Source organism: Rhinolophus sinicus, linkage group LG10 (assembly GCF_036562045.2).
Source record: "Rhinolophus sinicus isolate RSC01 linkage group LG10, ASM3656204v1, whole genome shotgun sequence".
NCBI classification, from domain to species: Eukaryota; Metazoa; Chordata; class Mammalia; order Chiroptera; family Rhinolophidae; genus Rhinolophus; species Rhinolophus sinicus.
The window spans coordinates 30206888-30224915 of record NC_133759.1 but is presented as its reverse complement, the minus strand read 5'-3'; the positions used below and the strand labels follow the sequence as shown (position 1 = coordinate 30224915).

At 34.9% G+C, this 18028-nt stretch overlaps 1 protein-coding gene across 10 annotated transcripts in view; it reads right to left on the bottom strand.

The window, feature by feature from the left end:
• Positions 1-18028, bottom strand: part of ANKRD28 (ankyrin repeat domain 28) — a 149589-nt gene that overhangs the window by 90442 nt on the left and 41119 nt on the right. For 4 of the 10 annotated variants that reach the window (XM_019725988.2, XM_074312813.1, XM_019725990.2 and 1 more), the window contains one exon: positions 3473-3556. The exons of 2 other annotated variants lie outside the window; for them this stretch is intronic. In XM_019725988.2, coding sequence (XP_019581547.1) covers positions 3473-3556 — 84 coding nt within the window. Of the gene's footprint in view, positions 1-3472; positions 3557-4688; positions 6198-18028 lie in introns of those variants that run through there. 4 more of the 10 variants (XR_012489658.1, XM_019725986.2, XM_019725987.2 and 1 more) reach the window with 2 other exon arrangements.

The following is an 18028-nucleotide window of genomic DNA, read 5'->3' as shown; positions in this document are numbered from 1 at the left end:
TTTCTACTTGTAGAAAATAATTTTCTTATAAAGGCAGACCTTTACTCTGAAATGTGTTACTATTGCAGTTTAAATTATTTGGGGTCCACAACATGGCATTAGTTCGAATAAATCCCAGGGGAAAGCATTTAATTATTATTATTAATATTTTGGTCACATAAATCTAGAAATACAAATAAACCTTCTTGGCAAAGCAGGTCATCCAAGGTCACTTGGAATTTTTAGAGCATCCTAAATTTGGGGTAGGAAAACGTCCTGAAGGCTATTAATGTACCCACCCACATTTTACAACAAAAGAAAACTGAATCTTGAAGAAATTAAATGGATTTGCTCAAGTAGTATAGCTAATAAGGCTAAGAAGGTAACCAGTACTTAGGTCTTTCAAGTTAAATTTCAATTGTTCTTTTCACTGTGTATACCACTCTGTCTTTTTGACTGTTTCATATTTTTGGTTTGTAGCACTTTTTCCACATTCAAGTGACTTTTATTTTTCCAAAAGTTTGCTATTTCAACTGTTTACAGGGTATCAAAAATCTTCTATTAGGTTGCCTATCCAAACAACTATTTCTCCTTTATTCTTTCCTATAAAAATGCTGATTTTCTCCAGATATGGAATATAATCAGTGACGAAATCCTCTATTTTTACCCCAGGGGATGAACCAGGCAATGAATAATGACTGATCTAAGCAAAAAGCTAATCCCATTCTACCTTGGCTGTTGGATTGGTTTAGAGTGGGTTTGTAGCCAACTGAACGCCAGGGGAAGTTTTGTGAGACTCTGGAAAACAAGTTTTTGTTTATTAAAAAAAGAAAAGAAAGGAAATGTATAGGGAGAGTCTACTTTGCACTTTCTTTGGTTGTTTGAGTACAGGATGCAACAGTAATCTCTTCACCAAGAGGAGAAAGAAAGCCAAGAGTCTCACAGAGAAGCTCATCCAGAGCTCTGACATTACTGTTTTAACCAACCCCCAAAATCACCTTGCTCTGGATTAAATTATTATAAAAGGAATAAACCTGTATTTAGCCAGGTAGCCTATTATTTGTGTCCCAAAGCCTCCAAATATACTACTCCACTATTTTCTAGTAAAATTGCCTTATAGTTTCTACAACAGATTTCCTTCTCAGACTAAATAATATGAAGGCATAATATTTTAGAGTTCTGTTAAAAATCAATTACGTGTGTTACTAAGAAAGATGCTTTTTAGAGGTCCACAGTATTCAGAACTTTGGGATATGACTGAAGAAACTAAAATAATAACAATGTTTATTTAACAATATGAAAACAAATCTGAACTCTTAACACACACTAAAAATTTATTAAAAATTTAAGTTTCAAAAAGTCAGATGTTATTCTGAACTATGTATTTAAATAAATCTGTTTTAGAAAAACACCACTGTCACACCGACATAAAGCTTAAAAATAGTTTATTACCTATCAAGAGTCAGTGGATTTCATATGACAAAAACAGTGTTTTATTACACACACACACACACACACACACACACACACTTTTTAAAATCCCATAGAGGACAATAGGAACAGAAAAAATTTACCACCTTGAATTAGAAAAATGGCCAAAGATTTAACAAATCTTATAATTACAATAATATTCCCAATTACTGAGTCACAAAAGGCCTAAAAGCAACCACAAAAAATATTTGTCAAAAACCCACGAATCACTGAACACAACAGAAGAGTCACCCTCAAGAAGGGCCTACTGATTTGAAGTACAGTACTAATTTAGTTTTTAGTTCTGCCCCAAGTTGCAGAGCAAGGGAACAAGCTAGGAGATATTAAGAAATGATGGTTAAACATATGTAAAAAAAGGAATCTGTAAGTAGAAGCTGAAATTCATAAAAGTTAGTGGGGTCACACACTAGTTATACATACACAATAGCTACCAAGGACATCACAGCAGAATAAACTGATGCTCAAAAATGATTCTGAGTAAACTTTTTAAAATTTAGGATAAATTGATCAATACAGCAGAAAACAGTGTTGTCTATAATGAGACCTTGTTAACAACGGAGGAATTAACCATGGTTAAGTAGGAGTGTAGTCCAAAGTTTCTCACCAAAATAAACTTTGTTAGTACTATTAAAAAACAAACAAACTAGAGTTAAACAGAACAGAAAGCTGTTTTCCTTCTTTTTATAAGTTAAGTCTATACCTATAACTATTTTCTGTCCTAAAAGTAGACTCTCCAGAACAACCCAATTAGATAAAGTGACCATGAACTTCACTTAACCTAAAACAATAAATCCTGACTTAGATGCATGTTTCCAATAAATATAAACTTAAAGGCAACATACATAGGAAGGTTTAAGAAAAAAATGTAGTGATAGCTTTTTGATCACTACCCGATGTTAGAATGAATATTTTAGCCAAAGATTCAAATCTATCTGAATAATCCAACTTTAAAAACTAAGATAAATGCTTTGTATCTACCTAACATTTATTAGTCACAGTGATACTATATGAAAGAACGGTGGAAAGATGAGAGTTCGAGATGAGCTTTCAGGGTTGGGCTTTCTTAGAATTACCAATCATTTCCAGGTCATCTGTTTTAGTGTTGCTATAGTGACTTTATGAATCATGGCCTCCTCCAACCTCCATAATTCAGAGGACTAAATTATGAAAAATGTACTGAAAACATTTGTTTCTAAAATATATACATTAATGAATTTGAAATTATAGTAAATTACATATTTTCAGTCTCAATTTAGTAAATTAAATAAACTATTGGCCACTGGAAAATACAGAAAGAGAGAGGAAATTATCCACATATCCATTCTTTCTAAAATTGTCCCTCATGTTAGTCCTGAATGTTAAATCCACTATACCCTTAAATTTAGAGACTTTTCAAACAATATGTCTTTCTTTGCCTAGAGATTGAAACAGATGAACTCATTCTGTATAATGTTCACCAGGATTATTTACAGTAGGCAAATATGATCTCATAATCAAGTTTAGATATGTTATAAACTTAATAGAAATGTCTTTTATTTTGAATTCACAAAAAAGAACCCTCATCTGAAATGCACACAAGTAACTAACAGTGAGTTGTCAAGATATCTGCAACTTACTTTCAAATGGGATTCAGCAGAAGAAAAAGAAAAAATATATAAAATCTGTGTAAATATGAGAAAGCAAATGTGGCAAAATGTCATCAATGCTATATCTAAGTGGAGAGTATATGGGTATTCAAAGTATTTTTTCAACTTTTCTGTGAATTATTTCAAAGTAACAAGCCAGGGGGGAAAAAGGACCCTCACTGGCTCCTTGTTCTCTTGAATATATGTCCAGTCCCTTCCTTTTTTGCCTCAAGACCCTTCTAATCTCACTTAAAAAAAAAAAACAAAAAAAAAAACTGTTACAGAATTGTTATGTCTTTTAAACAAAACTCTTAACTCTAGGAAAGAGTTTTTAAAAGTAGGCTTAAAGGCTGGTATCAGTGAATTAATTGTGTTACCTGAAAGTTAACATCTTCTTTCTTAAATATTAGTGCTCGAACTTCATCAGGATCTCCATTAAATATAGCTTGCACCAGTGATGGCTAAAATATAAGAGAGTAATAAAAACATTAATCACAGCACATGGATGATTCTAAAGATATTTCCACACAACTTCTAAATCTAAAATTTTCCTTCCCTATAGCAACAAATATTTGTTTTTTTGATACTGATCAAAAGTTTCACGAAGTCAAATCAGATGAAAATACAGGATTCCTCCTTGGAAAGAATGAGGCCTAATTAAAAAAAGTCAGCTCAGTATGACAAAAATTAGGTGGTATAATAAACACAGATTTTTATTATGTTTTTTATGAGTGCAAGCCTTTTGTTTATATATACGGTAAAAAGAAAGTTTCTGCCGAATACAAGTGTGACATCTCAACATCATCTACTTGTGGGAAGCAACTTGTCCAATAAGCAGTTCCCAGTGAATGCTGAAGTCCAACAGAGAAGGCTTCTTTGAGAATTTCTGTTTGGGACATCAAAATAACTTGCAAAGGTTAGCATTACATGTATAAAGATCTAAATCCAAAGAAAGAAAAGCTGGCAATTGATGAAAATCACCACTATTCAAAGACCAAGAAATACTGCATACCTGAATAACATTGAGAGGCAAACACGTGCATGTCTAAATATAGCAACTTCTTAATTAACGACAGAGCCTCTCTGATAAGGTATCATATTATACTAGTCAAACAAGAAGCCAATGGACAACAGCACTAAAAATAAGATTAAGAATAAAGTCTGATTCTTTTTCCTCTGAAAGTCTTGCATGTAAACACATAAAATTCATTACAGAAAAGGCTGTGCCTTGGCAGTAGTCAACGGTTCCTAAAACGGAGTTCCTCATTCTTATTATTACCTCAGTTTTTAAAACCATAAAATGAAAACAGAAACGTGGTTGCCGTAACTACTGTTCTCAGATTATTTTTTTAAGTCTTAAGATATTAAGAAATAGCAAGTAAAGTCTGAAAATTTGTCTAAACATCTGAAAAAGTAAAAATCAGAGATGTGAATTTTACACACAAGTAATATTGCATATTTATACGTCTATATTGTTTTAATTTGGGTTTTCAATGAAACTAGTAGAAATTAACTTATATTTATTTTTAAAAAATAAAATTTGCCCTACTAGTTCAGTAGAATACAGTAAACATATAAACTCTCTTATCTTACCAATACACTTCCAGAAGATGGAGAATGTAGGGATTTATTTTCCTGTGGCAATTTAGAAATGAATTCAGGAGATTCATCTTCTACCTCCTCCAAAACAACAATACACACTCGACTCATTCGCTCTTTTAAAATACTAAATTCCAAGCTCTGTGATAAAAGTCACAGTTGCAAGAGCACAAGTAGTTTTTCCTCCTCTTCTGTACAACACTTAGAATCATTCTCTGAACAGCACAGCTGGTTTTTTAAAGTTAGTAAGTATGACCGGAAAAACTGAAGTTTAAAATTATGACTACAGAACTTACAACTTCTTAAAAACAACAAAATTCTGTTATTTTCTGTTGGGTTATTGCAATACTTAAATTTCACATCAACATGTCAATAACTACAACTGAGTCCAGTACAAGCTCATTTAAAAATATTTTTCCCCTACCAAAATAGTAATATTGCTCTGTGTCTCACAGAAATTGCATAAAAAGATCATTGTTTTGGGTGACAACACCACACAATGCAGAATGAAATGAGAAACAACTGCTGTGACAGAGATAATTACAGCTATACCCCACTCTTGCCTGCAAGGTCATATAGTTACCGGTAGCTGGCTTGCTTATGATTGTAAATAAAAAACAAAATCTCACTATTCTGTTTCCACTTCTAATTTGTCTTCATTTCTTCAGCTTCACTAGTTTAATGCAGAAAAAAAATATATCTAGAGCTCAACACAAATTCTTAAAATGCAGCTCAAAGGCTGACAATTCTTTCTGTGTTTGGGAAAGAAAAAAAACAACAGTCTGCATTAATAGCAAAGCTGCAGTACATTTACATGTGATGAGTCAGACCCCAAGAGACAATAGGACTCTTGGTACTAGAATATAGCTTGATTAATCCAGGTATCCCACATAATAGAAGGAACACAGATAGCTTTATTCCTATCAATAGCAGAAGGCAGAACATTCATTCTTTCTCCATCAGGCAGTTGTCCGTGGCTGCTCCAGCAAAAGGGCACAGGCACCAGGCAGAAACGGTGTGAGCGGGGAATCCTAATAGAACGGGCAGGCCGCGAAGGAATTAGAAGGCATTTGAGCTCGAATTACTGCTTCAGGCTTTTCATTTAAAAAGAGAGAGAAAAAACCCCCCGTAGTTTATCATTCCAGTGTTTCCTTTGATCTCCACATGAATACAGCTTCCATTAAATAGTCTTCATTCAGAGAAAAAAACAGCAGACTGTGCATCTTCTTTGAGCCAACCAACTACTTTATTCAATCATCTGCTTCTGTGCCAATACAGTTTCCTTCCACTGTGAAAACCGCTACAGTTATCCTTTTCAGTAGATTTCAGATGTTTTCTTGTTCCTCAGATGATCTTGCAAAACGCCACTGACTCCTCCAAATGAGTACGTCCTTAGAAAATATCTATAGAACCTCAGGATCGGCCCCACAGAAGCATTCCAACTGAGGGACAGCCTGAACAGCAAAGACTGCAGAACCGCAGGATGAAATGCCTAGTAATGCTCACATGTTACACTTACCAGAGATCTGAGCTACTGCTGGGGATGTAACTTCCTCTAGCAGGAGAAAAAAATAGTACATTTGGACTGCCTTCACAATTAGAAGGTTCATGCCAGTTCTGTGACTAAGCCAGAACAAACTGAAAAATTCTGTAACTGAAAAATGAGTGTGCTTTTAACATTTTCCACTAAAAGCCACAAGGAAATCTGGTGTACCGCCTCTGCTGACTAACACTGGTTTTAGCAAGTAAACAATGCCAAACAACTTAACTGCTTTTGTATGTTAGAATATGGCAAATGTTTAACCCTATAATGATAGCTGCATTAAGAATGTCTGCAGTGAGTTCACGTAAGAGAATTAGAGAGGAAGGAGAAATATTTTATGATAATATAAAAACCATGAACCTAAGGTTTTAGTCTTATTTTTTTTACCAAGACCATTTAAAATCTACCAGATGTATGTTATTTTCAAGGATGCAAAGAAGTTTAAACAAAAGAAATTTAAGATTTACTAACAATTTCTAAGTTGAATGTAATCAATCAAGTCATATGTTTTAAAGGAAAAAATAAAAATTTTATAATGTCGAAATCTTAACTCTAAAATTTATTCTATGGATCACCTGAATTTTCACTGAAGAAATTAAATAATTCTATCTTCCCATCTGGAAATGGAATAAAGCCTTAATAATCTATTAAATAACTACATAAAACTATTGTGCAAAGTTCCTGGTACTGAATTATCTATATCAAAAAGGCACAGGGTAACACAAAGAAAGCAAAGAATCTCCCTCCCCTATAAAATTAATATTCCTAAAGTTACAAATAAGTGTCAAAAACTACCACTTTATAGTTGGCTTCCCCCGCTTTCTCTGTTTACTCAACGATGGGGATATTTCCCAAGAGCAAAATTACAAAGAAAATACCATGGTTCCCCTTCAATCTCTGTTCTTTCTTCTATCAACTAGAATTTTTATTAATAAACAAAATAGCTATTTTGAACATTTATGATGTGTTAGGTGGTGTACTTTCTCATTTAATACAATAACCTTACTACATTCCCATATTATAGAGGAAAACACACTCAGAATTAAGTATTTTATCCGAAGTCATGCAAATTTGTAAAGTGCCTAATTTCAAACACATGCTCTTTCTAATCTATTCTGCTTCCACTTAATAGAGAATGCATATACACACAAGATCTTTGCAACCTGTAATTCCAGACTGTAAAAGTGATCTTAAAAAACAGGTAACCTATGATTGTGAAAAGTTTGAGTAACAAAGAAATATACTATTTATTGCAATAATAGTCCCAAATAAGCTATTTTTAAAGGAGTATTTCAGGGCTGGTGTTAACTCTCGCATTAAAGCCACTTATCAAAACATAAAGAGAAAAAAACCCTAGAATGATATGGATAAGAATGCCAGAATTTAAGAACCATACTTAGGTCTTTCCCAACCAGAAAAAAGCTCTTTGAAGGCAGGGGCTGTTATATACATTTTGTTTCCTTCCACTTTCTTCCATCTGTAAATAATTTCAATAGATGAATTCTATTATGTCATAAGACTCTGGAATAAAGTGGTAAAATTATAAAACACAATAGAGGATTTATACATATATGTAACACAAACACTTTAATTAGAAAACATGGGAGGCATTAAGGTGCAAGCAAATGAGTTTTGTACCTCCAGCAGGTGAGCAACTTAAATGTAGCAGTTGACAGGATATAAAACAGTAATATAGGATGACAGCTAAAATTAAGAGCTCAGGAGTTAGCCTAGGTACATGGAGATCAAATTCTGATTCCATTATACATTAGCTGTGTCCTTGGGTAAGCTACTTAAATTCCCTGAGCCTAAATTTCTCCATACTTATAAAATAATAATCTCCTGAGATTTTTATCTACAAGAAATACTGTAATAGTACAGTGATTGGGAATGTAAGCTTTGTAGCTAAACTGCATGTATTGTAATCCAGGTTCCCACAGGTTACTTAACCTCTCTGGGAATCATTTCAACATTATTAAAGGACGTTAACAGAATCTACTTTATAATGCTATATTCACAGTAAAGTTTAAATAAAATGCGTATAGCAATATTATTGTGGATATTTAGGGTAGTTGAATGATATCCTTAGTGAAACCAGTGAATAAATAAAGGGCCATGTACAGAGCTCCTGCTGGTGAGGTGATTCAAACTGGGGGCTGGAGACCCCATTCAGTCGCTAAATCCCCACCCTTTTCAGGCTTCTGGAGAGACTGTTAGAAGCTAACACTCCAGTAACCAGACATGAATTTACTCACTATTATTGGGCAGGAGGAGCAGGAAACTTAGGCAAGAAGTAGTACAGGTTATTTCCATTTTTCTAGATTCACTGTACTTCATAGTCTAAGCAAAGAGAAAGAGTAGAAAGTACTGGCCCATGATACACTATATAACCAAAGGTAGATGAAAAATACCAATAAATATTTCCATATTTTTTATTATTTAAGTTAACACCATACAGCACTATTTTATATCTTCTACTAAATAAGACAGGCCCCTAACGTCAAGGAACTCACATCTTAAAGGAAAAGGAGACAGGTAAATAAGTATTTAAGAAGTTAGAAATGGAGAAACTACTTACAATAAAAAATTATTGACAGATTGCGAAAACAGGTTCAACATTCGTTTTTTTCGTTTTTTTTCAGTTGAACAATGGCAAGGGAATGTGGTTTTTTTCTTGAGGCACTTACTTTTTAGGCCAAATCAGAGTAAGTGTTTTTGGTAAGCCAACAATTTCAATCCTGACAACTTCATAATCCTTCTATTCTTTATGCTAAAATGTATCCTATGAAAAGCTTACTCCTACTCTTCACAGAACCACGTAATGGTTAAGCTCATTTAAACCTTCATTTTATTGATAAAAATTTAACATGCTGAAAGATTATTTTTAGGTTCCTAATTTTGTTACACCAGAATTTCTTTTTTTTTTGACACAAATGATTTTTCCTTTCTGCATAGAGATTCAACCCAAAGCTCAACTTATTTCTTACAAATCTGTGAATCCATATTGATTATCATAGAATAATACATTTTACTCAGGATATATTAAGTGACTATTCTGTGCTAAGCTAGTCTCTGAGTATTAAAAGACAAAAAGTTTGTGGTGGAAGATGGTAAAGAGCGCGTTCAAACCATGTTTCAGAATAATTTCTCATAGTTCAAGAATCCTAAACAATCTTCTTGAGCTATACCTCATCTGTCCATAAGACTGTTTTTCAAGTCTTATGAACAAATTTAAAAGAAAATGGGGTGGGATTAAGAAATAGCTACTTTCTACGATAGCGGTCCCACCTCCTCGTGAACACATGGCCACTGTAAAAACATCACTTAACACAGTTGACTCTTGAGCAACACGAGTTTCAACTGCATAGGCCCACTTATACGTGGGCTTTTTTCAATAAATACTGTAAATGTACATTCTCTTCCTTAGGATTTTCGTAATCTTTTCTTTCTCTAGCTTACTTTATTGTAACAATACAATATATAATACATGTAACATATAAAGCATGTGTTGACTGTTTATATTATCAGTAAGGCTTCCAGTCAACAGGCTATTAGTTTTGGGGGAGTCAAAAGTTATATGCAGATTTTCAACTGTACAGGGGAGAGAGAAGGTTGGTGCCCCACCCCCATGTTGCTCAAGGGTTAACTGTATATTTAAAAAATGATTAATTCAAATTCTTTAACAGATCATATTTAATTCTCTGCATGTAATATATTTATAAACTAGGCCATTTAAATATACTCAATCATATTTCCAAAATGGCTGACAGTAAGTATTATCTGAAGATCTCAAGTGGTTTAACATACTAATTGGTACGCTGCAATGGCAATAAATAATAAATTGTTAACCCTTCCATTATGTAATGCACATAGTTAACACATATTAGTATTACATATTATTAATCTGATATGTTCTTCGCAAAGACCTATATTCGGTATCCATTCTTCCCATCTTCCACTCAACTAGAACTTCAGTTTTTAGTAAGTACAGAGCCTCACGGAACAAAGACGACACTTCTCAGCCTCCCTTGTAGCTAGGAGTCACATGACAAAGTTCTCACCAGCATTTTAAGTAGAGGTGTTGTGTGGCTTCCAGAAAACATCTTAAAAGGACAAATGGCATATCCACCCTGTTTCCTGGAACAGTAGGCTAGAGACGATCTAAGTCCCTGAAGACTTTGTGGGACAGAACAGCCATAAAAGCCCTGGACTGCCTACGTCCTGACTTTTATGTCAGAGAGAAATAGCTCTGCCTTGTTTAATCAATGGGATTTTGAGTCTCTTTTACTTGGAGCTGAACCTAACTCTTCAGTGATAATCTTACTTTTCTTTAATCATCAACGGGCATGTAACCTGCCAGCCCTGTTTTTCCACCATCCATATTCAATCTAGCACAGTATAGCTACTGAAGTTTTCAATAAATAAAATGAATTAACACACTAGCTGCAACAAATTATAACAGAAACAGTAGCTGATCAGAAAACAGCTTGAAGTACAATCCACTATATTATCCAGGGTAAGCAAAGGAAAATCAGCAGAGGAAAAGTAAACAAACATAACAAATACTCTCACTAAATTCTCAATTACCATTGGTGGTTACTATTATCCAACTTATATCTGGGAAGTGGAAGCTCAGTAACATCTAATCAGTCAATGACTCATCCATTTATCTGTATTTACTCATCATCTACTATTGTGCCAGGCTTTCTGATAGGCAGAGGAAACAAAAATTATGAATAGTCAATCCTCGTTCTAATGGAGCTTACACACAAATATATAACTGCAAACTCTGATAAACTGTAGAAGGAAAATAAAATTGGAGGGGAAGAAACTAAAGGAAGCTCCATGTGGCTGGAGCAAACAAAGACCAACTGTCTTTACTGAAAAAAATCTGCATATAAGTGGACCCATGCAGTTCAAACCCATATTGCTCAAGGGTCAACTAGATTATACTTGCCACTAAGTCAGTCATTGTAAGAGTGTAGCATATAAATTTATTAATTGTTATTGGTATATAAAGATACCTTCTAACTGTTGATCCTCTAAAATGAAAAGGCTTTTATAAAGCTATCCATAAACTTCATTGTTGCTATTTTTTCCTCTTTTAATTTATCAAAAGGGTGGTTTCTCAAAGAAACGAATGGTCTACTAGCTAGAAAATATCAAAACTTATTCTTGATGATCATATTTCGGAGAAAAGGTTGAAACACTAAAACTATTTATGATACAAGAATAATCGTTTAACTACCCAAGGGTAGGCAAGTGCCATCTAACAGAAGTATAACATGAGCCACATATATAATTTTAAATTTTCTAGTAAATACATTTTAAAATGGTAAAACTTTTTTCTTTTTAAGTGTGTTTTTCCAAGACCCATCAGCTCCAAGTCAAGTAGTTGTTTCAATCTAGTTGTGGAGGGTGCAGCTCACAATGGCCCATGTGGGGATCGAACTGGCAATCTTGTTGTTAAGAGCACCACGCTCTAACCAACTGAGCTAACTGGCCACCCCTGCAACATTTTTAAAAGGTACAATTAACTATAACAATATTTTATGTAATCAAATACAGTTGGTCCTTGAACAATGCGGGGTTAAGTGTACCGACCCCGTGCACATAGTTGAAAATCCGAGTATAACTTTGACTCCCCAGAAACTTCAGTTGTCCCTCAGTATCTGTAGGGGGTTGTTCCAGGACTCCCTGTGGATACCAAAAGTTCGATGTTCAAGTCCCTTATACAAAATGACACAGAACAATGGATACAGTCAGCTCTCTGCATCCACAGATTCCCAACTGCAGATCAAAAAAAACTTTTTTATCCATGGTTGGTTAAATCCATGGATGAAAAACCCACGGATACAGAGGGATGACTGAATACTTACTGAAAAAAAGAAGATAGCATGTAAATGGACCCACACTGTTGTTCAAAAGTCAACTGTACATTCAAAATATTTTTATTTCAGCTTGTAATCAATATAAAGTTTTGAGGACATAAATACACGTGCTCAAGTCGTTTCAAACATACTTAAGTTTTCCAATAACTATGTCTACTTTTGTTTAAATTTCGCAAAATTTAGTTTATGAGTTCATAAAATTTAGTTGAGGATGTAGATACAGGTGCTCGTTATTTTCAAATTTAAATTAATTTAAATTAACCACAATTAAGACTTCATTTCCTCAGTGACATTAGCTAGCCCTACTTAGCTAGTGACTAGCATACTGCACAACACTGGCTTAGACATACGCACAGACTAACATTTTAACAGTTGAACTGTGTTAGAAGCCTAAAATATGCTACCCACACTACTGTCTTACGAAAAAGAATACAGTTCAGATTTTTAGGGTGGCTCAGAGTCAATAATATCAATTATAAACTGTTAGACTGTTCTACAGTAAAATAACATCAGAAGCTAATGGCTTAGTTGACTTTTGGATATTTCTGTCATAACTTGAATGGCTCACTAGGTCTCGCTCTTTTTTTCTTTGGCTTCTTACCTCAAAACACATATAGAGCTCTCTAACTGTATCACAATATTAACTCTGGCTTGAAGGCAACAACATATTTTCTTATGAAATATAGTAAATGAAATTCACAAGGGCCATTTTCTTCATTATCCAGAGGCCTCTTCACAAAAGTTAGGGTTCCACAGAAATTTCGTAAGTTGAAGTTAACAAAAGTTGGCTACCTATCTGTCAGCACATTACTTCATTTCTTTAGGTCTCTTCATTTTACTGTTGAAGAAAGTAAAACTGATTGATTTTTAAAGTTGTTTTTAGTTCTAACACTTTATGAGTTTATGTCTCTTTTCTGATTCCTGAAAGGGAGGTACCAAAAGTGGTGGCAGTGACCATAGATTAGGTTTTTCAATTAAGTTTGGCTGTGAGGAAAGAATAATTTGGGCAATATTTGGCCCAAAAAGCATTAAAGGAAAAAAAGTAAAGATTGAGATAAACATGCTGAAGGCTGAAGAACTTGATTTTCAAGCCCATGGACAAACTGATTCATCAACAATACACAGACCAATTCCCTTTGTGAAAAATCTAGAAACTAGCCAAGAGACTTCTACACCCCTGGAGTGTGTAAAACCAGCCACATTGAAGGCTGCAGTAAAATCGGACACATCCTTCTGCTAGAATCCCTATCTATGGCACAGCGCCATACAATTGGCAAGCAAGCCCCAGTAACAAGCTTCTCCTTGAGGAGGCAAGTAATGAACTGGACCATATGTCTAGTATTCCAGTTGTAGAGGTCTACACGAAGTATTGGCTTCTGTCTTGCCTGTCATTGTGTCGACAAGATTCAACAGACCCTAGACACCTGGAGGCAGCTGAGACTAAGAAGTCGGTTTGGTCCAACATGCAGGCACTCACTGTAGCACCCCCGCCCCAACTCAGTGCAGAGCAAGCAGATCCCAGCTTTTCCCCAGGGAGAGAAAGAGCTAGATCACACATCCAATAGCCCAACTTTTCTGCAGGCTGCCCAAAGCACTGGCTTCTGTCTCACCTGTCTCAGAGCACGAGGAGGCCTGACACACTCTAGATGTCTGGGGGCCACTGAGAACAAGACAGTGGTTTAGACTAGCATGCAAGGACTTGCCATAACCCCCCCTCCCCCCCGCCAGCTCAGCACGGAACAAGCAATGGCAAAACCCCAGACCCCAGCTTCTTTCTCCCTGGGGAGGGCAACACTTAGAGCATATGTCCAACATTTCTAACTTTACCAGGGACTGTCAGAGAAATTGGCTTCTGTCTCCACTGTGTCAGAGTGCTGATGAGATTTACCATACTATCGATGCCTCGGATGTGCTAAGAACAAAAATGGTGGTCTGGACTAATACAAAGGTTTGAGAGGGCCCCAGAACCGACAGCCAGGCTAACTGGTTAGGGCATTCCCCTGTGTTAGGCCAGTCCACGAAGACTGGGTGAGGTGGCTGTTTTTCTAATGTATAGGTACCAACACAAAAAGTTAAGGAAAATAAAGAAATTAGGAAACATGATCCAAACAAAAGAATAAGGTAAAGCTCCATTTACCCACCCAAATGAAAGGAAGATACATGAATTACCTGACGTGTAGGGGGGAGAGAAGTAAAAGTGTGAATTTTTAACAAGATTAAAGTTATTAGCATAAAATAGACGGTTCTAGTAGTAAGATGCTTTATGAAAGCCCCATGGTTACCACAAACAAATACCAATAGAAGAAACACAAAAGAAAAAGGAATCAAAGCTTACCTATACAAAAATCAATGAAAGAAAAAGACAGGAAAAGCGAGACAAAAGAACTATAAGATTAAAAGAAAAAATAAAATGGCAATAGTAACTCCTTCCCTTATCAATAATTACTGAAATGTAAATAGATTAAATTAAGCACCCAAAAGACACAGAATGGCTGAACAGATTTCAAAAAAAACACAAGATCCAACTATATGATGTCTACAAGAAACTCATTTTAGATTTAAGGACACACCTAGGCTGAAAGTGAAGGGATGTAAAAAGATATTCCATGCAAATAGTAACAACATAAAGAGAGCAGGGGTGACTAAACTTGTATCAAACAAAACAGACTGTGAGTCAAAAACTGCCACAAGAGACAAAAAAGGACATTATACAATAACAAAAGGGTCAATGCATCAGGAAGTTATAACAATTATACATATATGCACCCAACATTACAGCACCTAAATATATAAAGTAAACACTGGCAGAATTGAAAGGAGAAATAGACAGCAACACAATAATACTAGCTGACTTCAATATCCCACTTTCAATAATGAATAGAACATCTGGACAGAAAAATCAACAACGAAACAGTGAGTTTCCACAACACTGTACACCAAATGAACCTAACAGACAGACACAAAACATTCCACCAAACAGCAGTAGAATATACATTCTTCTCAAGCACACACAGAACAATCTCCGGGACAAATAACATCTCAGGTCACAAAATAAATTCGAACAAATTTAAGAAGAATGAAATCATATCAAGTATCTTTTCTGACCCCATTGGAATGAAGCTAGTAATCCACAGCAAAATAAATACTAGAAAATTAGTAAATATGTGGAAATTAAACAATGCACGCTTGAACAACCAAAGGATCAAAGAAGACATCAAGAGAGAAACTAGAAAATAATTTGAGACAAAAATGAAAATACAACATACCAAAACTTATAGGATATATCAAAAAAGCAATACTAAAAGGGCAATTTATGGTAATAAACACCTACATTACAAAAGGAAGATCTCAAATAACCTAACTTTATAATTCAAGGAATCAGAAAAAGAACAAACTAAGCCCAGTTAGCAGAAGGAAGGAAATAATACAGATTAGAGCAGAAATAACCTAACTAGAGAATAGGAAAAAAATCAAAACTAAGTTGGGTACTTTTTTTTTTTTTTTTTTTTTAAAGATAAAGGTTTTTGGACAAACCTTTAGCTAGACTAAGAAAAAGAGAACTCAAATAAATAAAATCAGAAATGATGCCAAAGGGGAAAAAAGGATCATAAAAGACTACTATGAAAAATTATACCCCAACAAATTGGGCAACCTAGAACAAATGTGTCAATTCCTAGAAAGATGCAACCTACCAAGACTGACTCATGAATAGAAAATCTGAGCAGACCTATAACTAGTAAGGAGAGTGAATCAGTTATCAAAAACTTCCCAACAAAGAGAAGCCCAGGACCAGATGGCTTTACTAGTGAATTCTACTAAACATTTAAAGAATTAATGCCAATCCTTCTCAAACTCTTCCAAAAAATTGAAGAGAAAGGAACACTTGCAAACCAACTTTATGAAGCCATCATTATCCTGATCCAAAGCCAGATAAAGACACTACAAGAAAATGAACATAGAGGCAAAAATCTTCAACAAAATACTAGCAAGCCAAATTCAACGGCACATTAAAAGGATCATTCATGCACCATGACCAAGTGGGATTTATTCCCGGCATACAATCATGATTCACCATACAAAATTCAACAAGACATTAACAAAATAAAGGATTTAAAAAGTCACATGATCATCTCAGTAGATATGGACAAAACATTTGACATAGTTAAACACTTTTTCATGATAAAAACTTGCAACACACCAGAAATAGAAGGAAACTGTAACATAATACAGGCCATATATAAAAAGTCCACAAATTCAATCGTGAAAAGCTGAAAGCTTTTCCTCTAAGATCAGGAACATGGCAAGTATGTTCTCACTACTTTTTAACATAGCACTAGAATTCCTGGTCAGCTCAATTAGACAAGAAAAAGAAATAAATGGCATTCAAATCAGAAAGGAAGAAGTAAAACTATTTCTCTCTGTAGCTGACATGATCTTATGCAGAAAACCCATAAGACTAAACACACACACAGACACACACACACACGGTGTTAGAACTAATTAATAAATTCAGTAAAGGTGCAGGATAAAAAAAAATCAACAAAAATCAATTGTTTCTATACACTAAGAATGAACTATCTGAAAAAAAAATCTCATAAAATAGCATCATAAACCATAAAATACTTAGCAATAAACTTAAGAAGGTAAAAGACTTGTAAATTGAAAATTACAAAACATAGATATGAGAAATTAAAAATGACTTAATATATGGAAAGATAGCCTGTGTTCATGGATTGAAAGACATTACATTGTCCAAAAAGGGGGTAACAATAACTGGAAAGAACTGAAAAGAATAGTGGATGAAGGAAGATCAAATGGATGCAGGAAAAATTAACTTGAGGTATGAAGAAAGAATCTTTGTCCTAAGAAATAGTGGGGAAGGATTGACTTAGGTAAGTAAGTGGAAGAGAAAGGATCAGGTTAAAAAGGAGTAGGAGTATTTGGCAGTTGAAAGTAATGAGTTGTGGGGTCTAGGCTGGATACTAAAAACACAGACGTGAATGTCGCTTCAGTACATGAGACAAGTTGGAGGATGTGGTCACTGGATTATGTGGTTAGAGCCAAAAGGCTCTGGTGTTGCGGCTGTTAAATTATAAATTGTTATGCTCAAAATGTCAGCTACAAAGAAACGTAATCACCTAGACAACTGAGACAACTATGATCCAGATGTAGAACTGAGGACTGAGATTTGACAGACAATACCAAGAAACAGAAGGCTCACCTAGCCAAATGGTGTGCGCCTCCAAAGAAGGGAGGGTTTTATAGGTAGGGAGACCAGTAAAATTTTAACAGCTATAATGGAGGACTAGAAAAATGCTGACTGCTCCCTGCATCTTCCCAACTCTCTCTCTCTCTCTCTCTCTCTCTCTCTCTCTCTCTCTCTCTCTGAGTTTCAGTTAACACAGGAGATGGAACAGGCTTTTTAGGGAGTGTGTAGATTCAAGAGTTACATATGAGAACTTAAGATGTAAATCCATATTCAAATGACTGTTTCAGACTGGAGTCTTGAGAGAAATAATTATTTCCTCTGAAAAGTATGCAAGCAAAAAATGTTAAGCCAAATGTAACAATACAGATAGTTTTCTAAAATATATCCAATGTGCCCAAACTAAGGAAATGGAGCGGGGGGGGGGGGGGGGGAGACTACTCTCTTATCAAGTATGTAATACTGTATTTAAGCAATATTTTTAAAGTTAGATTATTTTCTTCAAATGTTTTTTTTACAATTTTAATTTTTTTTAAATTGGGGAATACTGGGGAACTGTGTGTTTCTCCAGGTCCCATCAGCTCCAAGTCATTGCTTTCAGTCTAGTTGTGGAGGGCACAGGTCACTGGCCCATGTGGGAATCGAACCAGCAACCCTGTGGTTCAGAGCTCGTGCTCTATTGAACTGAGCCATC